We start from the raw sequence: 24,987 nt of genomic DNA, 5'->3' as shown, positions 1-24,987 counted from the left end.
GATAACTCCCACAGGCCCAGGGTATAGTTCATTCTCAGGGGTAGAGAACCATTTACGAAGGATAACAGAGCTTGGAAAAATATGAAAATATGCAGTAAATGGTCTCTTTCGGTAGTGAAAACAATTCAGTTAAAATGCATTAGTTGTACAAAACTCACAACGGCAGGCAGCATGGTGTATAAGAGTTGTATTCATCACCTGGTGATTGGGTGAGACTGAAGTTAGGTCATAAAACTAGGAAGGGGTGCAGCACGTTTTCTGAACCATTACAGGTGGTGTAGGTTTTTGCCAAATCAGCTCTACTGAGTGATAAAAAAGATTTGGCACTTTAGTAGACTCGCCAGATGCAATAAGGTGCTGGATTTGAAAGACATTCTTCACCCTCTATGGAATGGATGTGGAATGAAATTGGTGATGCTACCAAAGACACAACAGGGGATGATTGTGAAAATGCCCACTTTCTTATTGCTAATGCAACATAGTTGGGTAGAAGCACAGCAGCAACACGTGGGTGCATGTCTATTGTGTTGCCAAAACAATGTAAGGATTATATAATGTAAGGTATACTTTGTTATGCATTACAATTACAATTGTAATGCATAATGGGGAGAAAGGGGAATAGGGGGCAGTAGTGGTATGGCCATATAATTATATGTTGCTATTTTGTGTATAGTTGGCATATCATTATAGGTTGCCATTTTGTGTACGTTTTGTCTTTTATATTGCCACTGCTATTGAATTTTCACTTTTTGTAAAGTCATGACTTACATGTTACCAATGCTATGTAATGTTCACCTTTGCGGTGAATTCTCATTTGTTGTATTAGAAAGTGTTTTGACGATTAATATATATTTAGCATAGTGTGACGATGGTGAAGAAGGGGAGATGTAGTATCCAGGTTACCTGTGCCTAGGTAACTGAATGCCACAGGTTCTGGAGTGTGTATGGCGGAAGGAGAATGTGTTTGTCAGTTGGAAGGGGGTTAGGATGCTACCAGCTTGCTCTCCAATAAAGTACTTCTTACCTTAAATCAGAATCTGTCATCCTTACAGACGTTTTTGCGCCATCTTGTTGGCTGTTAAATAGTAGAAGCTACAGGCATTCTCTATCCTTGCATAATTGCGTTATGCAAATCTCCGCGAAACGGTAAAAAATCTCTGCGAACACACAGAAATTCTGCGAACACGCGGAATTGCTTATTCGCGATGCTTTTTTCCTGTTTGCAATCACTGTTTACGTGCGTGTGGGGAAATATCCTGCAAACACACACTTTGAGAACGCGAATAAGCAAAAAATGTCGCGAAGTCGCGGAACGCAGAATTTTGGGCAATTTCGCAGTCTCCACGGAACGCGAAATTATCCAAATTCCGCAAATTCCGCGAACGGAACAGAATTTACCGCCCAGGCCTAATGATTAAGTAACTAGTTCGCTTGCCTACCATCACCACATGATAAATTACAATTTTGCTTCTCATTGAGCTTATACATATGCACATAAGACTTAAAATTATGATTATATCTGTTTCCTGTTTGGTGTGTGTTCTTCAGTCTTAGCCCTGAGTTTCTTGCAAAAGTTAGCCATGAGAGGAGGCAGGAAAACCAGACTATAGCAGGTAAGAATTTATATCTTGTGTGTGTTCACTTTTGATCTCCCATGTTTGTGACACTTTTAAAGATTGTTATACAAGATGAAGCATTTCTTTCACTGTGTTTGTGGGTGCACCGTTAATAAGTGTATACTGTTGAGAAACAATCTGGGCACTCGATTGGATTTTGCTGCCTGTATGATGCTCTGACAAATTACTATTTTTCATGCATGTATCTGAAGAGGTGGACCTCCTCTACTCCTTGGTGATCACCTTTGCTTTGTACCAATATTTATAATCTTTTTCACACTATTACACTGTTATACTTTACAGCAGAGGGATTTAATTTAGGTCCTGGCGAATGCCCCTTACACCTTGTTGAAGGGTAATTTTAGGGCAGAAATATGTTGACCCACTAGAAATAGTCAGGGGTGATTCTTTTCCTTGCTTCATTCTATTTGTTTTTAAACCTGTCCCTAGTAGACAAGAATAATGTTTAGTGTCTGACTAGGCAACAGTTTTATTCTCACTACTTTTCACAATATTACACTCGACACAGCTCACCCTCATATTATAATCATATGGGGTAGGATAACAAACATCTAAGAGCGCCGCCTATTGTAGGAGTTGTAGCACACACCACAACTGATGTTGTGGTATGAGGAGTTACCCTATGATGAAGCATGCCACCTCAGGGTGAGTGAGGGTTCTCGTCCTTAAAGCTGTTTCTTCATTTTGTATCTGTCAGAAACATTGATTGTCAGCAAATCCCTTAAAGGTTCTGATCATAATTATTAGATCACTGTATATTGTTGTGCTTATCATTTCGCTGGGAGTTTTTACCTGCTGGTCTGTAAATCCTCCTTGGCCTCTCTGTGTTTTATTTACAGACTACTTTAGACATTTGAAGAATCTCATTTAATCAATTCTTCAAAAATAAGTACAATAAGAAGAAGAAAGATGGCTTTGGGTCTACCCTCTTGAACCTTTGACTTTCATGTGTTTTTCGTGGTTTGCCATTACTTGCATGGACTATCCATCAAGGCCATGGCATTTCATGGAAGGATATATTGTCCCATTAATGTTACCATAAGGTTTTGCTCATGGGAACTCAAGTAGTCCTTTTGTTAGCCTGTAGTTGCAACAAGACACATTTTAATTGCTGATTTACAGCTTTTTTGTTTAGGGAGTGCTGCTGTTTATAATTTAGCCTGTCAGACAAACAGAGTGCTATTCATTAATAGCCCATGCTTGTTCATTTGTTTTACTCTGCTGTCATGATAGCATGTCGTTGGATTAATGGCTTTATTTGTTCACAAAGTAAAGAGGTGCACACACAGGCGTTCTTAAAGATTAAACTACTATCCTTTTGACAAAAGAATCTACTGTGTAACATTTGATGTATTTGCCTTTTTTTAAGTTTACCACTTACAATACAAACGTCATCATCTGACTCCTTTCCATAACACTTTTCTTTGAGGCTAATGCAATCTGTTTAGCAAAGGAACCCTATTCCCACTTCAATATTGTTGTACCCAAGATATTGCTTTATAATCCGATTTTCTTTTCAGCTGTGAAAAACACACACAAAGTAACTGAACTATTCCCAAACACTTACTTTAACAAAAAGCCAGATCTATTCGCTTTGCCAATACTTGTTTTTTTATTTACTGTCGTTTCTATGTATACTGGTGCATTGTTGGAAGGGTGGTCATAGGTGACAGTGTGGTTCCTTTTTTGACCTACACAAACAGGCTTCCAATGGTCGAGGAACTGAGAATATACCCAGTTTGAGAAGTACACATTCCAATCAACCATTTTTAGTGATCGATCTGATGCACTGGTTCTCCATCTAAATCCAGGTAAAGGTATTGTCACCATCTACTAAATCCAAGAAAGTACACTTTGCATATAGTCGTCTCTTGTCCTGCACCTGATGAAAACCATGTGTGGCATCTGCCAGGCATCTTCCAGGCATTCTCCAAGCAGTAGTGGACCCAAAAGAAGTTTGGCTTCCTTAAGCTTGCTTAAGAGGTCAGCCCATTTGTCACTTGTTAGCTTCAGGTTGAAAGGAGCAGGCCTCTACTCTTTATCGAAGATGTTGCTCACATCCTTAATATCTTTGGCTCAGCCTTTGATGCAGGCTTGTGCCACAAACGGCTTAAATGCACTCTATTTGGGGATGTGTAGCTTCCTTTTTAGAAATAAAAGGTGTAGCTGGTAACATTTGGAAGTGAGGCTACTTGGGCATCAGTGCATTCCTTTTTCCATCATGTTTGCCTTTTGGTCTAGAAAAGCAAATATTGGTCTTGGGATCATGCAAGACCGTGCAGAAGGGAACAAATGGACAATCTTGACGTGTACAGTCTGAAAGTGCACCAGGTTAAGTCATTAGAGTGATTTTAAGAATCTTGTTGGAAGATTAGGGCGCTGCTTTCAGGGTTGTGTAGCTGTCATTAGTGCAGCTGATGCAGATGCACTGGCACCTAGAGATGCGAGGTGCCAGCTGCACCCCACTTATAGCTGTCTGATACTATCCAAACGAGGGGACTTAATCACCTCGCTTGCATCGGGCTCCATGCTACTATAACAGTGCAAGTAAACACCATTAGTAAGGATGACAAATTAGAAGGACTGGGATGTAATGGTCTACAGTACTTACCCGTAATCTCTATTACTCCTGGCCCTCCTCTTTTAAATCACAGTCCTTTACCACTGCCTACCATCTATAATGATGGAAGTTTCAGCCATCCTTTGAAGGCTTGGGTAATGGGGGGTTCTGAGGATGCTCACCCCTATAGTCACACCCATGCTAGATGTGCCGAAGTAGCATTTTCAGAATAGGGGGGCGTGGCTTGGCGCTCAGGGGTAATGGCGGCGCCCGAGTGAGGCTCTGTCGCGGCTCCGGCGAACTTAATGCTCACAGTTCCCGGTTACCTATTTGGAGACGATGCCTGCACGTCAGAACCATTCCGGAAGGCTCTCTGACCCCTGAGAAGTTCCTGTTGGCGTCGGAAGCGGCGTATTTTGTCAAGGCGAGTTGGACGATCTCCTCCGCAGTTTCGGCTGCCATCTTAGCTGACCCGATGTGCGGCGCTCTCTTCGTGGAGTATGCTCATCCTTCATTCACGCCCCTTTGACGGCGGATGCCGATATCGGCTCGTTCCTGCTGCTGCAGTGCCGCTGATGCCCTTTTCCATCTTTTCAGAGGACGCTCTTTCAAGTGAGTGTTAATGCCTCAGTTTCTCTTCACTACAGCCGCCATTTTCTGAAACCTGGCGCACCGTGTTCTCCATGCTAAATCTTGACTGTGCTTTCATATTTCTTCGGCTATTGGCTGGTTCTCCACATCACCTCATATTATGCCTTCATTTCACTGACAGAGAATGTTCTTGACACCACTTTGACATCGTGTTTGTGCGGCACGTCAGCTCAGTGGCTGTTTCAAGTACTTCATGTGTTTTTCTACCTTGGTTACTTAGGTAACTTTCAATTGGATGGACATTACTTTCATTAATAGTTATACTCTGCCTTATAATCCATGGCTTGTTGGTGATCCTGTTAAGTTTCCCTGCTCTCTACAAGTTCCTGCATTTTTATTTGGGTCGTTCCTTCGGTGGTGACCTTGGACGTGAGTTGCCCTCTTCTGTGCAATTACGACCCCTTCATTTTGGTACTCTGGGCCTGGAGGTCTTTCAGTTTCCAAGAGTTGAGGTTCCTCAGACTCCTCTCATCACGTTTGTGGCTATATTCTTGCCTTCAATTGAATCCTACTCGGCCAGTTGCTGGTTTTATCCTCCATTGGCCCTAATTTTCTACTTCTTAAGAACCGTGCTTGATGCCTCCACTGTTCCTGGCTTTCATTAGTACAGCATTTGGTTGATGTCTTGGACTTTATATCAATTGATTTATCTCATCATCATCAGGATCTTCTTCTCTCTTCGGAGGCGTCCTTCGATGTTCTTGAATTCCTTGGTGGCATTTTCTGTTTTACTGCACTGACGGAGTACGCTGCGCAGTTCTTTCTTTCCTGTTGCTTCTTTATGGGTCGTCTTAAGTCTATGTCACGCTTACCCTCTAAAATGACAACGAAAGTGGCCTTTGTGAAGAACTCCAAACTATTTTCTGCCCTTTCTAAATTGGAGGACTCTCTCGCCTCATCTGGCTCGGAAGCAGCCATGGAATCGTCTCAGCCACCACGGGGGAAAACTACAGTTAAACGACTAAAAAAGGACCCCTCTTCGCCACCTAAGCAATCTACACCTGTCTCTATGGAACTTTTGCTGGAAGAGATAAGATCCTTTCGCCCCTTCCTAGAGGAAATCAGGACATTACGTCCTTTTATGGAAGAAACCAACGCCAAACTTCAGATTCTTACGGACAACTGGTCACAAATCGAAACAAGAGTTTCCTCAGTTGAACAATCCGTTGCCTCTTTTCAGGAAACTCATACCACAGTTTCTCATTTATCCTCGCAGGTGGGCATCTTACAGAGGCAGGTGGAGAAATTGGAAAACAGAAGCAGGCGGAACAATCTTCGCATTTACGGCTTGGCGGAAGGTCTTGAGGGTTCCGACCCTCTTGCCTTCTTCAAATCTTTCCTCCCCAAATTGATTAATTTGCCAGAAGGCACGGTTCTTAACATCCAGCGTGCTCATTGTCTTGGCCGTCTGCCTACCTCCGCGTCCATGTCACAGCGACCAAGAGGTGTCATTCTTTACTTCCTGGAGTATACTGACCTTCTGAAAGTTCTAGCAGCCGCTAAAGCCATTCCCAAATTAGCATGGTCCGGCTCCTCTTTGTTCTTCGCCCAGGACTATGCCAAGGCAACCGCAAATCGTAGGAAGGCTTTTTTAGGCATGAGAGATGTTCTTCGCTCCATGGGTGCTCGCTATGGCCTGTATCATCCCTGCCTGTTTAAAGTCACCTACAACAACAAAACGACCTCCTATGAAGATCCAATTTAACTACAGAGCTTCATTAACGCTCATAAGACTTCCGCTATGGACGCCTCTGGCCCTTCCTCTTCTTGTCCTGGCTGAGATGGAGTTCGCATGTCTTTTCACTGTCCTTGTTTTTTATCCTAGTTTCTACTTTATATTGTCTCACTTGTTTGATTGTTACCTCCCTTACGTTATCTTGTTATTGTTCTGCTCCATAGTCTTTGTTGCACCAACGACTGTAACTTGCTCTCGTTTCTTCCCTTTTGGTCTCCATAGGAACCCTTCCTTATCTGGTGATGTCTCCCTGGATCCCTGCCCAGCTGCGCTTGGTTGCGCTGCCTTACCCACGTGGTCCCTCCCCCCCCTCATTTCCTTCTCGTCTTCTCTCATATAGGTATGTTTCCTTTTTGTTTTTTAATCCTTTCTTGTTCGTTGTTTTTTACCATTCCCCCCTTGTTTCAGTCTCCATGCTTACATTGTAAAGATAACTTCTTTTTTTCAGGTTGTATTCATTGTTATGCCTTCTCATTTCTCCATTTGATCTCTTTCCAGTTACTTTTATTTGTTACTTCTTTTTTCTTCTTCTCTCAACCTGCACACTCTCTTATTCCTATTTCTATCCTCTTTTTTCCCCTTCCTTCCTCTTTTTTTGTTTCTTCTCATTCCTTGTATGTTTAGATTTACTTGGCTGTGCAGAAATCATATCTTTTTTATCTCAGGATCTATTCATACCTATTTTTACCTCCTCTCTCTTTTTTATCTGACCATGCTACATTTATTTCCATTCTCTCCTTTGTCTCTTCTTCATGCACATTACCGCATTCTAGTTTGTTTCCTCCTTTTTTCTTTCTTTTTACTCTTCACTTTATACTTCTTTTCTTTTTATTTCTTCTTATTCATGGGTCGATATTTTTGCTCTATTCACTTTGTAATTATTGAAATATTGTACTTGTTATGTCCTTGAATATAATTTCATGGAGTGTCAAGGGTATAAATTCTCCAATTAAGCATCAACGCATTTTATCACACCTGGCAAAATTGAATGTTGATATTGCATTTCTCCAGGAAACTCATCTTTCTGACGTTGAGTCTGCTAAACTTAGAAGAGGTTAGGTGGGTGAGGTCTTCTATTCGCAAGGTGATGGTAAACGTAATGGTGTTGTACTCCTATGCCGCAGATCACTCCCTTTCACAGTCATTTCTCAAGAATCTGATACTAATGGTAGATGGACAAATGTCAGACTAGCACTTAGAGGTGTTCCAATCTCTCTTCTTAATGTCTATGGACCCACCAATGGTGAACCCTTTTTTTGGGCTGAATTTTCTTCACGTATCACCCAATTCATGGATGATAAGTTTATCCTTGCTGGGGATTGTAACCAGCCCCTGGATCCGTTTATATACAGGAACTCTAAGGTCACTTATATTCCCACTAAACCCCACAAACTTTTTTCTCAAGCCATTTCTCAACATAAGCTTGTTGATTCTTGGCGTCTTTGTAATCCGACCTTGCGGGAGTTTACCTTTTACTCTCCGCTTCACCAATCTTAATCACAAATTGACTATATTTTTGTCTCCCATAATCTAGCTCAAACACTTACTACTGCTGAAATTGGTCCGCTTTTACTTTCAGATCATGCTCCGGTTGTGGTTAGCCTTGATGTGATTCCCAAGGTTGATGGACCCAGGAGATGGCGTTTTAACAATGCTCTTCTCTTGGATGCCAAGTTCTCCACTTCCTTCACCGCTTTTTTTTGATGAATTTTCTTTGTTCAATGATGTTCCACCCGTTTCAAAAAACACCGTTTGGGACGCTTTCAAAGCAGCAGCACGCGATTTCATTATCGGATATGTCGCAAAGAAACGCAGGGCTGCTCGCCATTTCACTAACAACCTCCTCCATGACATTAAACGATTGGAACACGCCTATTTTACTTCACATTCCCAAGATAGTCTGACAGATCTGGTCGCGGCTAAGATTAAATTTAATGAAAAGTCTACTGAAGATGCTTCTTTATATGTGTTAAAGTCAAGTGCTAAGTTCTGTGGTGGTAGGAACAAAGCTGGTAAAATCCTTGCCAATTATTTAAAGGTTAAGCATAACAAGATGAATATTGAATCTGTTTTTGATACCAAAGCCCATTTACAGCACAAAGATGCCGATATCCTTGCCACTTTTTCCAGCTTTTATGAGACCCTTTACACCTCTGATACTCAACCCTCTCTTCCCTCTCTCACACATTTCTTCTCGACCATCCAAAAACCTGCACATTTTCCTCTTGACCTCTCCTCTTTGGAAATTGATATCTCACAGAAAGAACTGCTCAATGCGGTCCAGCGTCTCAAACTTAATAAAGCCCCTGGACCAGACGGTTTTACCGTTGAGTTCTACCTTCATTTTTCCAGGCTCTTGATTCCTAAATTACACTCCCGTCTCAATACTTTTGTCGATTCAGGTGCCTCCTCAGGGACCTTTTCCGACGCACACATTTGTTTAATACCCAAGCCAGGAAAAGATGTGCAGTATTGCAAGAATTACAGGCCCATTTCCCTTGTCAATATTGACTATAAGCTTTTTGCTAAGTCATTGGCGATCAAGTTAGATCATCTACTTCCTGATCTCTTAGGTGAAGAGCAATCTGGTTTTGTCAAAGGTCGTTACATTACCGACAAAACCAGACTTCTATTTAAGATCTTGTCAAAATCGCCTCATCTCCAACATTCTCTTGCAGCAATAGCCCTGGATGCCGAGAAGGCATTTGATAGGGTCGAATGGCCCTACCTCTTTCACACTCTTGGATGGTTTGGCTTTGGCCCTAAATTTATTTCCCTACTTTCATTGTTGTACTCTCATCCAAGGGCTGCAGTATATGCAAATGGTCAAATCTCCCCCTATTTTGACCTTGGCAGAGGAGTCCGTCAAGGTTGTCCCCTTTCGCCTTTTCTTTTCAATCACGCTTTAGAACCTTTCCTATCCAAACTCCTCCAGAACCCTAATATTCATGGCTTTCAAACTGCGGAGTCTTCCATTAAACTTGCGGCATACGCTGATGATATTTTACTTTTCATCTCGAATCCCACTATCTCCATCCCTGCTTTCTTAGAGGAAGTGCGGAACTATTCCTCAATTTCTGGCTATCGACTCAATAATGATAAGTGTGAGATTCTACCCCTTACAAAGTTTACCTTTAAGCCTGATTTCACTGCCTCCAATTTTGCTTGGAGTCCCTCCCATATTAAATATTTAGGATTGCACATCACCCCTTCCATATCAACCACCGTCTCCCTATGCATGACTAAATGCACCCAGAAAATAACTGATCTTACAGCTAGGTGGCACCCTCTCTACTTGTCTTGGTGGGGTCGGTTGGACACAATTAAGATGATGTTATCCCCCATTATTTTATACACAATCTCCAATATCCCTGTCCCAATCCCAGCTAAATTTTTCAAGAAAATCAAATCGATCTTGTCCTCTTTTTTATGGCATAACAAAAAACCCAGAATGTCCCTTGCTAGGCTCATTCGCCCTGCCTCTGAAGGCGGAGTTAATTTTCCGGACTTCCCAGCATACCAGAAGGCCTTTTTATTATGTCAGGCCTCCTTTTGGTTGCTGGACCCTGTCTCCCCATGCCCTCTGTGGACTAAGATTGAGCGCCTCTTTCTTTCACCCTTCTCCTTTGCTGAGTACATTTCTTTTTCTCGCAAACCTTCCTCAATTTCTACTCCCATTCATAAATTCACTGTCAAACTCCTCTTATCCTCTAATCCTCCCCCTCCTGCGTCTGTTGCTGATTTTCTCTCATCCACTATTCGGCATAACAAATATCTTTTAATCCATCGTAAGCCCTTTTATTGGAGGTCTGAAGGACTGCTCTGGATTTCACAACTTTTTTCACATTCCACCTTTTTACCTTTTCACACCCTATGTTCTACCTTTGATTTACCCTCATCCTTTGCTCCCAAATACCTCCTACTTAAAACAGCGGTATTGGAGGTCTACACACGTCTCATGCAGACACCATCACCTCCTACTTCTCCTGACCTTACTCTCCGACTTCACTCCACCCTACGAACTGTCCCTAAAGCTTCTATTCTTTACAAACACCTCCATGCTCATACCCTTACCAGGCCTAAGTCTAAGGTGGAGGAACAGTGGGAACACGACCTTTCCACATCATGGTCAGTTTCCTTCTGGTACAAGATTTGGACAAAGATCCGCAAATCATCAAGAGCGGCGTCTTTAACGCAATCTATGTTCTTCATTTACAATCGATTGCTCCACACTCCTTTCACCCTTAGCAAACGATTCCCTACCACTCCAGATGTTTGTTGGTCTTGCTCCTCACCTAATGCTACCTTGTTTCATATGTTATTTCTATGCAAGCATGTACATACTTTCTGGTTACAGGTTTGGGCTCAAATTAATGTCATTTTCCATACCCGCATTCCCTTGTCTCCCACCCATCTCTTTTTAGGTAGTCTTTCCCCTTGTTGGGATGGGACTGATCTTCCTGTTCGAATTGTTGATTTGCTTTTGGCTGTTGCGTTTCAACAGATTACTATTAATTGGAAAACTTCTGCCATTTCTTTCAAAGCATGGTGGTATAATGTGTGTCATAACCATAGACTTGATACTGCTTTTGTTTTTCCTGCCCAGTTGGCAGCCAAACGTACAGATCTCTGGCTTCCTGTTACGATGTATTTAGATAATTGTAAGACTCGTTCATTCCGTCCAAGACCTGCTCAGCAGGAAGTCTCTAAACCTCCCTGATGCCCTTGTCATTTCCTTTCTTCTTCAACATTATTACTTGCATATCCGCCTTTGTATTTGCTTTATTGCTTAATCATTTTGTTCTTTATTTTTCCTCATTCAGGCCCATGATAAGTTTGTTGCTGTTTCCTTCATTATAAAGTTTATTCTGATTTTTTTCCCCCTTTGTTTCCCCTTCCCTCCCTGTTATTTCCACATAATTCTTCTTGCTGTATTATGTATGCTACCTTATATATTATGATCAATAAACTTCTTTTGAACTAAAAAAGCATTTTCAGAATAGAGCACAGAAGGTCTTCTCTCAGAGATTAAGTCCTTCTCATCAGAAAGCACTGTGATATGTGAGAGTAGAGCCAAGAGCAATGGAGATTTGTGGTAAGTAATCTAGGCAATGCTGCAGATATGATATGTGTTTCCACAAAATTCTTTACCTAATATACGTTCTCTTCTGCTGCCTCATTCCCCCGTGCATTGCTTACAAAAATACTATGTTTGCAAAACAAAGAAGCAAAGTTACAGTTGTTAAATTATTTTACACTGAATTTCAAATTGTGCCATTTTTATTAATGACAAATTGCCCATGTAGAGTTGATGATTTTACTTTATGTGGTTGAATATGTATGTAAGTATTTGTGCATGGATTGATATTTATTCAGCCTAAACCTTGGTGGTGACCACAAAGTGGAAACAAGTTGATTGCGTATATCAAATGAGGTTACCCCGGGATAATGTGGAGATTATTTCAGCCTAAGCACATGCAGGACCGTGCCACAGGTCAGAAACATCCTGAGAGTTGCAAGCCATTATAAAACATTTGAGAATACAGTTCCTTTTTCTGATTTCACCAAGAAAAGCAGACAACTAAGAACATTGTGTGCTAAAATCATTGAGCAAATACAAACTGGGGGCTTCTCGGCTCCACTTTATTGTGCTGACAGATGCATATGGGAACCATTTAATATTAGGAGAAATTACGGCAATGAGCCCATTGCCATTGCTGGTGGTCGTCATTAGTCACTCCGCAGTGGAAGGTTGGGTGTCGATAGAAGTAGGTAATAACTGGAAACGATCATGGGTAAGAGACCTGACGAGGAACGCACCAAGGCTTCATAATGCAGCAGGTGCCTTGTGGCACCTTCTTTGCCCCCTGGGGTGCAAGGAAGCGGAGGTCAATGAGGAAGTTTTAGCATTCACCCACCCCTACTTTGCTGCTGTAGAAAGTCCAATGAAGACCAAGTAATGCATTTTGATTCATGAGGGCACTAGGTTGTTTGGATGGCTGCCTCCTTCGGGAGGTACCTTTCAGGGTTGAGGCTTTTAGGAATGGGAGCTTACCTGCTGGAGGGCTCTTCAATTACAGCTCTACCTCTGGTACCTCAGAGATTATGTTGGGCATGACCAAGTGTCATGGTTTGCCCCAAAAGGGCCCAAGCGCTGTGCCATCGCTGGAGGTGTCAGGGTGGTGTTTACCTTATGTCCTCTGGTGTTTTTGGTGGATGTAATAGCAAATGTTTGCAATTTGAATTTAATGTGTTTTTTTTACTGTATATTTTGGTAATATGTAGATGCTGTAATGGCTGCTATACTACCTTGATGGATGTGAAGTAAATTCACTATGCCCTCACCCCAGAAGAGAAAGTTGTTGCCTTTTGGGAGGCGCATATTGCACAGCACAAGTTAGCGCATTATGTGAAAGTGCACCACATTGTTTACTTTCACAGGAAAAGAGAATGCAGGGAGGCCAAACATACTTCGGGGGACAGTGAGCTTTAAATTTCAACAATAGCTTGGGCAGCGCAGATATTGGCAGCAAACAAGCAGACTGTGAACACTGGCAGTGGTGTGAGGCAGCTGGTCAGGCAGGCAAAAGGCAGACTCTTGATATAGTATTCTCTCCTCCAGGTACCTGAAATGACCTCCTTCTGTGGCAGTGAGAATGCCCACACTCTCTCTCAGCCACAGCAGGGCCTCTGGGATCTACTTCCATGGGTGGCGCCAGACTGTTCACTTCCCAAACATTTAGAAGGAGATTTGTAAACGGGGTGTGCTTGAGAGCACCACATGTCAAACTGCCATGTCTGCGAGATCTAAGGGGAAGAAAAAGGAGACAGCCTCCCGTCTGTCTTTCTTTCCTCATTGCCGCAAGACTCATCCCATGCACGTTAGTTTTACCCCAAGCTTCTCCTGCGAGCTACTAATAGCTCTCCAGCTACCTGTAAGTAGCTCTCCTACGTTCAGCCCAGCCTACTAAATTTTAAGCTTTTGCTTGGCTGAATTAATATTATGTATTTCGAAACTGAAAAGTATGTATTTGAAATTAAACAAAAAGGTATGTATTTTTAGAACTCATAAGCTGATGTTTGGAGAAAAATGGTCGAATTTCCAAAATATATTTAAAGCTGATATTTTAGTGGTAAATAATTTGGCATTGTAGGAACTTATTATTACTATTACTTTGGTGTAAGGAGCATTGCAGCTATGGCCGTTTTGTACTATCCATGTGAATTTACAATACTGCTGCCAAATCTGCCCAATGCATTGAGGTGAACACTGCTGGTAATTTTGCATATGTTGGCTACTAATGTAATCTTGCCTGAGGTGGTCACTTTCAAAACACAGTTATTAGTAGCCCAGGATGATTTTCATTGAACATAAGTAGCTCTTATTACAGAGAAGGCTAGAGACCCATTTTCTACACACTCTAACTATTAATTGAATCTTCTCCACCACTAGAGATGCCAGCAAAAGAATTATGACACTAGGAGTCTGTGTAGAGTTAGACTGATGCGGGGGCATGAGTGCATTATTCACTGTCAATTTTTCGGACCCGATTCACAAAAGTAATCTGAGACAAAATGCTAACTTTACGACTTTCGGTATTCACGAAGGGCATTTAGGAGTAGTAAAGTTAGGAATCCTAACGTTACTACTCCTAAATGCCTTTTGTGAATACAGAAAGTCTTAGGGCCCGATTCACAAAAGTAATCTGAAGGCATTTAGGAGTACTAAAGTTAGGATTTTGTCTCAGTTATACTTAAGTTTGTTTTAAGATTAACAGAGACAAAATCCTAACTTTAGTACTGCTAAATGCCTTCTATGAATACCGAAAGTCATAAAGTTAGGATTTTGTCTCAGATTACTTTTGTGAATCTGGCTCATAATCTCCTGTGAAGATAGGACGGAAACCTGGTTCCATTTAGTCAAGAGATACTGTTCTTACTGTAGTAATGCCCTACTCTGTCCAAGGATCGCCCTGTCTCTCTCTAACATCCACGTCCAGTAAACGCTTATACACCATGAGTCAAAAACAGGGAAGTTAAATGTGAGCTTGGACATGTGTGAAGAAAGGAAGAACTTTCCGCTATCTTATTGATGGTAGGTCTGTTGATCCAAGATTCAGTAGCCACATTTGGTTTGCAGGCAATTTTAAGACTACCCTTTTTTCTTCTTCGACAGTTTAGTGTCTGGCTAGTGTACACTTCTGGTCCAGACAATTTGAAACTACTTTAGAGATGTTTTACATATTCTTTCTTTTGAACCTTGATCATCCTACAATATTCACTCATATATATATATATATATATATATAATTATAAATATATTCCATTTAATGGAACTAAGGATAATAGTTTGTGTGTACTTGGAAATAATATAGTTTTTATTTTAAATACTCTGTTGGCTGGTTAATTTTCTCTGTTGTCAGCCTTCCTTTCTTTTGAAGAAGGCCTGTTTGGGTTCCCGCAATCCCATAGCTTCGAATCGGGTAATTGTGCGACACTCCCCAGTTCTTGGAAAGGTTCTGTGGGTCGGGAGTGGGGATCTGAAAGTCCTAGACAGAGCCCTCCTTCCACAAAGTGTCACTCTATTGCTGATTTAATGCATAATATGATGTCTCCAAGTGATATGTGTGGACATGGATTCCAAAGTGCTTCCTACTATCTGGTCCTCACTATATCTTGGAGCATGGGTCAGTCAGAGGTGCTTCAGTGCATATGGGCTTTACAACCTGTGGAACACAATCTACCTTCATCCCTCCACTGCTCGATTGCTCTCTGTTCCAATGCCTGGTGAAGCAGAAGTCCTTTACTGTGGATGCTAGGGCTTTACAGATGCAGGCGCCTTTCCTTGTTTACACTGCGAACCGGATAATCTGGGTATCAGCGCACGCGTTAGTGTCTGAAGTGCTTTAGAAATTCTGTGCACCTGTGCTTTAGAGTCCATAGCATCAGATCTTTTTCAGCTCCTTGCTCTCTTAGTGGCAGCCACAGGACTTTACCACCATGTTTCGGTGCTTCTTAAGGATGACGTTGTTGCTGTTATCGTAATACAGAACGGATGTGGCACTCAACTTGGTGGGGGCACAGCAAGCTTTTGGGACAGTGTCCGGCTTCAGCAGGTGCACCTAGGGGAATAAAAAACACAAGCACTCAAACTGTAGGCTATCGCTCATCAATGTATTATGGTGCCTACCACAAGAAATATCCCATATTTTGGGATGCCAGTGAAGAGACCTGTGTGCTCCTCAGAGCTTGCAACTTACAATATGAGTTAATTCACTGAAAGTATCATCTCTGAAAACTCAGGGGCAGATTTACTATTATCTGGCGCAACACAGCAACACTACTTGCTGCGCTGCGTCAAATGGAGAGGGCAGGAATGCACCATATCTGTTAAGATTTGGCGCATTCCTGCTCTCCCTCTGCGCTGGCACACTTGTGGCTGCCAACGCAGGCTCTCTTGCACCAGGGAGAAAGGGAGCCTTTGTTACAGCCAGGATTGTTTTTGTGCAGGAAGGTCCTGCACAAAAACAATCCTCTGAGTTATTTTCCTTTCTATGTGCGCTGCAGGATGACACCCTCCTCTGCCTCCCAGCGCCATGAAACCTCGAAGGGTGCGGGTGAACATACATTACATATATTTATTCCTTGGAAAAGAGGTGTCAATAAACATCATTAGCTCCTTAAAAATGAACTGATCTATATATAGAGTCTAATAGGACCCAATTTTCCCAAATATGAAGAGTTTTTACTAGGAGCTTGACAGGAAACCTGGCATGGCATCAGCGGTGCTTCTCCTGCATCCTGGCCATCCTGGACTGGTGCATGGAGCAGCAGAACACTAAGATGTTCTGGCAGTCAACCCCCTTCGCCCTGTCTCTGAACTCTGGAATGCCTCCCAGTGCTTGTGTCCGCAGCTGGGTATCAAGGGCCTTCCTCTACATAGAGCTCTATGAAGTCCATTGCTTGTGACTCTGTTCAACCAGTGAGACACTCAAAAGATAGTCTGCCCACAGTGCCTTGTAGGCATCATGTGCCGATGTCACATTTCCCTCAGATGAAGGTAGAGGAAGCATGGCGATATCTTTCTCCCACAGGTACTGCAGGGGTCTCCCTCTGCCTGACATGTACTGGGTGTAGTCTTTTCATTCAGTGTATCAGGAAAAAACGGGAAACATCTAAACACTCTCCCACACATCAGGGGCGGCTCCTCCACTAAGCAAAAAAGGAAAAATAAAATTATAACGGGATATTATTATAATTTTATTTTTCTTTGCTGGGGCAGTTTTGTGGGGTGGGGGAAGGAGTGGTGACACCCTCCTAACTGCGCATGAATGTTCCCCACTCAGGCTGTATTACAGCCTGGGTGGAGATCATGCCCAGGCCTCCATTCCCCATCTGAGCGCCGAACCACGACACTCAGACCAATCACAATGCTGTATTGCTTCCTGTTCCAACAGAAGCCAGGAAGAAGACGGAAGAGAGGTGCCCACCGGCCATCCGGCTGGCCGGCAAGTACGTGATTTTTTAAATTTCTTTTTTCTACCCATTTTTCCTCCCTTCGCCCCTCCCCACCCCACTACTGATTCGCTGGAGCAGCCGCGACTGCTCCTCATTTGTGACCCCCAGAGTTGTTGACTTCTGGTACAGTGCAGTCACAGCAGACCATGCCTGCTCAGCTCTGTGACACTGCTCTTGGTGAGAAACCCACAAGAAGCGGGAGGGACCAGGCTGTAGGACATGAGAGGAAGGGGTGCCTGGGTCTATGCCTGACAGCAGTGGGTTGGCCCCTAATACCTTAGGGGAGGGAGAAGGGTGTAAGTTAGGTCAAGAGGGAGGGTTCTAGATCTGGGAGAGCAGCAGAGACGTTTTAAGGCATGGCCTAGGGGGGCATTATGCATAGACCTCACCTTCCAAAGACTAGTCCCCAGTAAAGTGAATATGAGAATTGAGATTCCTGCCTTAATAATCGGTGCTGATAAAAACTGGCTTCTTTTTCTAATTTGACAACTGAACTTGTTTAACAGAAACTGTGCATGCCTGGCCTGCTCACACTCTCAGGCAGTTAGTGACAATTACATTGAATAATAATCCTTCAGTGTCATGTCTCCCTCCTTAATTAATTCACCTCACCTCTTCTACTTAAACCCTCTCTCTAAACCTCTATGTTTGCAGCTCTATGTGCCTAATCTTCTCTCTTTATCTCATCTCTCTAACTCTCCTTTGTCTACCTCACCTCTCTCTCAATATACCCAGTGTACCTCACCCGAATTATTTTTTCTCTACCACTCTCATGATCTTTCCTGACGGTCACTCTCTGTGCCTACCTCAATACCTTGGCAGGGTATGCTCAGACATGAGTCCCTTACTCACTTTGCCACTGGATTCAAGCAAGCCAGGCTGAAGACGGCTGAAATGCCAGAAAACGGTCCTCGGAAGCTTGTTTCCGGTCCAGGGAAGGCATGGCTTGGCAGTTCGGGCTGGACTGTTCCCATGAGGCACAGGATCAGACTGATTTGCATATGGCCATGTCTGAACTGGGGTGGCAGAGTGGGCTAAAGAACGGTGATGGATTAAACCCAGATCTGTTGACTGGGTGTGAGTGTTTGATTGGTACAGATGCTCCGTCCATCACCACCCCCTTTTGTACCACTTTACCTCAATACCTGTCACTCTCGGGCCCATCTCTCTATCACAACTCTCTTTCTCTACCTTATCCCTTTCTCTGTGCCTCACTGCTCTTTTCCACCTGACCTCTGTATGTCTCCTCCATCTCCTTCACTTCTCATACAACCTCATCTCTCTTCACGTCTCTTACCTTACCCCTCTCTATCTCTCTCAGCACGTTCACCCTATCCCCCTACCCCTCAACTAGCTCTTCTCTTTCAGCCCCACTACTCCCTCACATCTCTAAATTCCACTGCTCTTCCCACTCTACCTGACCTTTAAAGTTTACTTCACCTCTTCACCTCCCCTTTCTCTCTTTCTACATATGTTCCCTTTACCTCTCTAAATGTATTACTCCTTTATGGCTATCTCTCTTCCTACACCTCTACTGATTTTTCTCCATCATCAACTCTTGTCCCACTCTCTCACACAAACAAATCTCTTTCTCTAGCCCCCTTCTCCATTTCAAGTTTCACCCTTCGCCTCAACTATCTCTCACTACCCCTTTCTTTATAGATCTCTTACCCCACCATCTCTTCTTTTTACTCCATCCCACAACTCTATTAACGTTACCTCTCTTTCTCTATTTCACTTGTGTCTCTCAACTCTCTCTTTGCTCTACACTACTCTTTCTACCCTTCACTCCCTTTACATTTCTCTTCCCCACAACTCTCTTTACCTGATCCATTTTTTTATCTCATCTCATTTTGACCTCTCTCTACCTTGCATCTCTTTATTTTTCCACTCGTATCTCCATCTGTCTACCTCAACCTGTTGCTGCTTTTGCCTCTCTCTAATGCACCTGTTTTTCTACATTACCTCTCATTCTCCCATACCTCTTTGGGTACTGTAATCATCTGCGTCTCTCTACATTTCCTTCCTATCTCTATCTTTCTCTACCTCACTCTTAAACCTTACCTAATTCCTTAACACTCTTTCTGTACCATGCATCTCTATCTACATCTTCCTATTTCTACTTCTCTTTTTCATTCCTTCTGGCTGTCTCACCAATTTCAATTTAAGAAACTTCTGTCCCTACTTCACATAAGATTCTACATCATCTCTATCTCTACCCCCCCCTCCTCTACTTCACACTGTACTCTTTATGTCTCTGTGCTGCTCCTATATCCTACCCAGGGCCGGACTGGCATTTGCGGGCACCGGGCATTTCCCCGGTGGGCTGGAGGGGTGGGGGCCGGTTTTGTGGCCGCAGGGGGCTGCTTTTCTTACAGACTGCCGGTTTTGTAGCAGCGCTGCAAAATAGGCTTTCTGTAAGAAAAGCGGTAGCAGTGCTTTGCGGGTAACAACCCCCTCCCCTCCCGTTACCAGGGCCGGTGGAGAAGCAACCTGCCAGGGCTGGTTGCTGGTCTCAGTCCGGCCCTGATCCTACCCCATCTTATTTCACATAGTCAGCAGGGTCATAGGTACCTGTCCAGCCAGAGAAGTGCATTACCACAAAAAGTACAACAGCTGCTGGTGGAATAGACAATTAGTATTCTTGCCTGAAGACAAACGACCAAAAAGTTCCACTTGGGCGGGCACAGAAACCCTGTGTGAGTGCTGAAGGGATAGATAACATAACCATCTATGGAAAAGCTACACTATACCTGTATAGTCGCTATCTTACCCTTGATTATAGGGGACACCGGCTTCTTGAACAGAGGAGATTAAAAAGGATAAATGTGATCAGTATATACACTACATGCAGTATACTTATTGTTCTAGGAGTATCGTAGTGGCTTAACTACAATCATAAATCAGGCAGTAAAAAAAAAACTGGCATGTCAATACATTATGAGAGATGAAGGCAATCATCTCATGTTACTGCACTTATACTTCAGATAGCTCTGAGAGCCTGGGGCATACTAACAAGAAGTCCCTTCGTCTGCATATTAATTAATTTAATTTATCTTTTTCATTTATTAATAGGCCATTCTCCTTGTGCGTTTTCAGGTAGGACTCACCTGAGCACATTTGTAATATTTTTTTAATTTCCTCCTCACTAATGAAGCAGGCGAATAGGGGCGCTCGAGGAATTTAGGTATTTCTGACCCTGAGGAATGCCAAGACCCGTATGGGCTTTTAAAACGGGCAGGAAAATGGGGGCCTAACTCTGATGGCGGTGGGCGTCATTGCTCTCACATTATCGACCCACCAGTTTTTAACCCTACCTAAAGTACCCACTAATAAAGGCAAATAGCTGGGATACATTAAGGTATTTTTAATGCACTGACCTGGATCCTTCTATTGTCCAGTAGCATCTATCTAAGAACTTCCTCCTGCGCCGAGTCAAACAGGGTATTGAGTCTGCACTGGAGGTAGAATATGACTCGTTACAACGTGAGTCATTACATCGCGTGGCATTACAATGCTGTCGTTACAACGACCGCGTTGTTACCACGCAAAGCCATTACTACGCAAATCATTACATTGACTTGCAGTACATGGCGCGCTGACATTAGAAATATATAATTTACTATTCCAACTCCAGCCTACGTAACAGTAGGGAAGGTGTTGGAATAGTAAACTATACTATTACTAATGTTAGCGCGCCATCTACTGCAAGTCAATGTAATGACTTGTGTAGTAGTGGCTTTGAGTGGTAATAACGCATGCCCCGCTCCCTAAACAGGTGGTAAAAAACCTGGGGGTTCGTCTAGACCAGGACCTCACCCTTTCTTACCATGCCGGCACCACTGCGGGGTCCTGCTTCCACGTTATTGGCCTCCTTCGGAAGGTGTTCCCCCTTCTACCCGATGATACCCGGAAGACCCTGGTCCAGGCCCTCGTTTTGAGCCGCCTGGACTACTGTAATGGCCTACTCTTAGCGGCCAACGAGGGAGTGCTCAATAAACTACAGGTGGTGCAGAACACCGCAGCACGGCTGGTGACCAACTCCCCCCCCAGAACTCCATCCCTCCCCCTCCTCAAAGCCCTTCACTGGCTTCCTATCCGGAAACGGGTAGAATTTAAGATCTGCTGTGTGATACACAAGAGTCTACACAATCTGGGACCCCATTACCTGGCGGACAAATTTGTTTATCACCGTCCATCCCGCATCCTCAGGTCCACCAACCAACAGTTGCTTCAGGTTCCCAGGCATTATAAGACCAGACAGGGAGGCCGCGCCCTTTCCATCATGGGTCCGCGTCTATGGAACAGCCTCCCCCTCTCCCTTAGAGAGTGCCCCAGTCACCCAGCTTTCAGGAAGCGCTTAAAAACTGTACTATTCTAGGAGGAGTCCCTTAAATCAGTCCACTTCACAGCACCGCGCGGAGATACACCTTCGGGTGTGATGCCGGCGCGTAATAAGCCTATAAATAAATAAATAAATAAATTGTAACCACAGTGTTGTAATGGTATCGCAGTGTGATGACCGCGATGTAAAGGTTGTCTCCCCTGGAGGTACTGTCCTTCCAGGGTGAGAAGAGGTTGCCGAAGATGAAGCATGACACAATTTGGTATGTGTAGTTTCCTCTTCCATAAGGATGACTTTCCCTCCCTTCAGCTCTCACACAGGGTTTCAGTGACCGTCCAAGTGAGACTTTTTGGTCGTTTGTCTTCAGGCAAGAATACTAATTGTCTATTCTACCTACAGCTGCCATACTTTTTTATGGTATTGTTCTCTCCCTAGGAGGGTGTACGGTGGCTTTAATTTGTTATGTGTAGTCGGAGAAGTGCACATATGTAAAGAGGAGAAGAGGGACATGGCCATGCAAGAAAATGATCAGATTTTAACTCCTGGAATGTTGAAAATCTTCAGTAAAGGATACAGAAAAGTCCTTCCGAGCACTCTTAGTGTAAATGATCACAGTCCTCCAGTTTATGGTTCCCACGCTTGTAATGTTCGGTTTATTATTTCTTCATAATTTCCCAACTTTCACAGCGCAGCCAACACGTGTTTCGTCCTGTCTGTATTATGACATCAGACTTCCTCAGGGCTTCTTGAGTTTCTCCCGGTATGTCTCAATCAACCAAACGCGACCTAATCAGTTATCCAATGTTCTTGCGTCAGTTTCCTTATCACTGGTAATCGAAATATTGTACCTCGCAGCACGGGATGTACGGGCATCAGAATATCACGCCAAACTACGTGATACGGAGTGAAACGCAAAGAACGCGAACACGCGTCCTTTATGAAGATATTGGCTATTGATGACGGGCTTGGAGGTAGTAATAGGGAATAGAGATATTCTGATGCGGGGAAGCTCTGCAAGACTTCTGCCTGTGACCAGGACTGGGGGCCGTGGCCTGCAAGTTTCCTTGCTGGATGAGGGGACATCACCCAGGGAATCTAAAACCACCTCCCAGTGCCTGTCTGCTTGTCAAGACAAGTGTGCCCTATGGAGAAAAGGAGAGTGTTGGTTGGAGAAAGCAAAGTCAAGTGCAGAGCCCTGTCGAGTGGACTCCATGTGCGAGGTCTGAGGAAAAAGCAGCTACACCAATCGGATTGTTGCCAATGTGCAGGACAAAGCTGCCAACGTCTGTATACCAGGGGAGGGCCACCGTGATGTGTGTGTTGGGCTGTGCCGATAGGTCTCGGGCCATGTGCAGTGCTAAATCGTCGACACCACGTGCAAGGAGTGACTGCTGCGGAAAAGCTGTATCCTTGTGCGGATGGCCAGGAGGGGCAGCCGTGAAGAATTTCAATGTGCCGATTGTGCAGGAAGACTGTGAGTTGCGGTGACTCCATATGTTGGATGAGGTCACGTAGAGCACCAAGAGTTGTGGCCTGTTCTTTCCTCATGCCAGAGAAGTGAGGACACCGTGGGGGTACTTGCACACCATTACACAGGCCATGGAGCCAAGACAGGATCTCGCAGTTACCCCTCACTTGGAGACGAACTGAACCCTTGGGGCCTGATTCAAAAAGGTAAACTTACAAACTTTTGTAAGTTTACACTTTCAGTATTCACATAACTATATTTTAATAATAAGTTTACAAGTGCAGAGACTCTGCAGTCAGAGCGGAGAACTCTGAACATGAAAAGTCAGGACAGGACTAGTAAACTTGCTATTAAAATGCAGTTTTGTGAATACTGAAAAAGTGCAAATTTAAATGCACAGTGAATCAGGCCCTTATCTCTTAGGAGGAGCTGCTGAGAGCCTTCGGTCGCTTCAGGAGTGCAAGAGCCCATGGACCAGCGGCATTCATTCTTACACTGCCAGTGCAGATAAGGATATTTTCAGGCAGGCCTGTTGGCCCTGGGGAAACTTGCTGCTAAATTAGGGCAATATCGCTTTAACCCTATTGATTTTAAGTTAGAGACCTAATGGACTCGAGACTCGGACTACTAGTGAGGCATTCCCTGGTTGTTACCAATAGGGAAGAACCTCAATCGCTAAACGTGTGGCATGAGTGGGGCAGGAAACCATCAAAGAAACACTAGAGCCCCAACTTCAGTGGAAGACTGTGTAATAGTTTGTGAATCTCATATTTTGTGTGGTTAGCAGCACAGATAAAATACTTTTCATAAAGGTGAGTATTTGGCTGGAACATTATTTATTGCAACTGCTATGCGCTTTTTGAGTTGTGAACATGTGTTCACTCTCCTGAATGAAGGATAGCTCGGACCATGCTATCCTGACAGTCAAGTACGGAAGGGATGTCTTGACCCAGTTGTTTAGGATCCATTAGTAGGTCGGGCATCAGGAATAAAAGGCCTCAATCCCCACGGTTAGATCCAGCAGCCCCTGCGTGCCCCATGGACCTCTGAAAGGGGTTCTGAAGTATTTTAATATAATGCGCTGATTCACTAAGCATCTATCAAACCACCTATAGCATGTTTTTCCTACAATGGGAGTAATAAGCCTGTTAGGTACTGAATTCCCCATGAAATAATGTTGGTTCCAGAAGAAATGATTTTATCAATGCTCGTTTAAGCTCAGCTTTCTTTTGGTACTATTTGGCCAATGGACACCAGGCAGCATTAGCTTTCGTCTGTTTTTGAGTGCTGCACTTTGTGAAGGTTTTGCATATAATTCCGTATTATTTGGCATCATGAGGGCTTGAATGAGCAGAAAGGGGGAATTTGTACAGAGTTGTTTAAACAGTTGGCCTCCAAATATATCCTGCCTAGGACTCAACAAATCCTTGAGATGTCACACATGACTAGAACAGCAGAGGTAAAAAGCGGGTTTCCAGGCATGAACCTGCCTCCTCTCACAGAGGAGAAGGCAGTATGACCCCATATTTCTAGAGTCACCTTCCTTAACAAGTCATCCAGAGCCAAATTTATAAGGAGTTGCATTGCAATTCTTAAATTAGAAGGATCAAGCCACACAAGTCCCACCTTGGTTGACCCTGAGTGGCTAGTTAAATCTGTAGTAACGCAATGCAGATCAGATAGCTGTGTAGCGTTTCTCTGCCCCAGGGAGGAGTTCCTTGGGTGGAGCGTGGGTGTTGCCACGCATCCACTCATGGTTTTTGGCACTTTCCGAGATTTACCATTGCTGGTAGACCTGGGAATGCATCAAAATGCTATGCCTTCCCAGATGAGGCGAAATGGGTAGAAATATCTTAATTTCTCCTAATTTAAACAATCCTGCTTACAACGCAGGCAACCTTGCACTGTGTGCCAAGCGAAGCGAAAAGACAGGAATGCGCGGTATAATTTTAAATAAGGTGCATTTCCGCCCTTTCCCTGTTATGCATCGCAGCAAGGTGGCTTGCTGTGAGATGTTTTGATAAATATGACCCCCAGAGTCAAAACCGTTCCTTAGGATCATATGGGGTCAGA

At 43.6% G+C, this 24,987-nt stretch overlaps 1 protein-coding gene across 1 annotated transcript in view; it reads right to left on the bottom strand.

Annotated features, from left to right (window-relative positions):
- Positions 1-14,409: 14,409 nt before the first annotated feature.
- The window catches only part of LOC144822831 (bone morphogenetic protein 8A-like), a 399,395-nt gene continuing 388,817 nt past the window's right edge, over positions 14,410-24,987 (bottom strand). The window contains exon 7 of the mRNA XM_078680767.1: positions 14,410-15,705. Coding sequence (XP_078536893.1) covers positions 15,556-15,705 — 150 coding nt within the window. The 3' untranslated portion in view covers positions 14,410-15,555. The remainder of the gene's footprint in view (positions 15,706-24,987) is intronic.

Source organism: Lissotriton helveticus, chromosome 3_1 (assembly GCF_964261635.1).
Source record: "Lissotriton helveticus chromosome 3_1, aLisHel1.1, whole genome shotgun sequence".
Taxonomy (NCBI): Eukaryota; Metazoa; Chordata; class Amphibia; order Caudata; family Salamandridae; genus Lissotriton; species Lissotriton helveticus.
The sequence above is the reverse complement of the archived record's forward strand: the minus strand, read 5'-3'. Positions and strand labels throughout refer to the sequence as shown.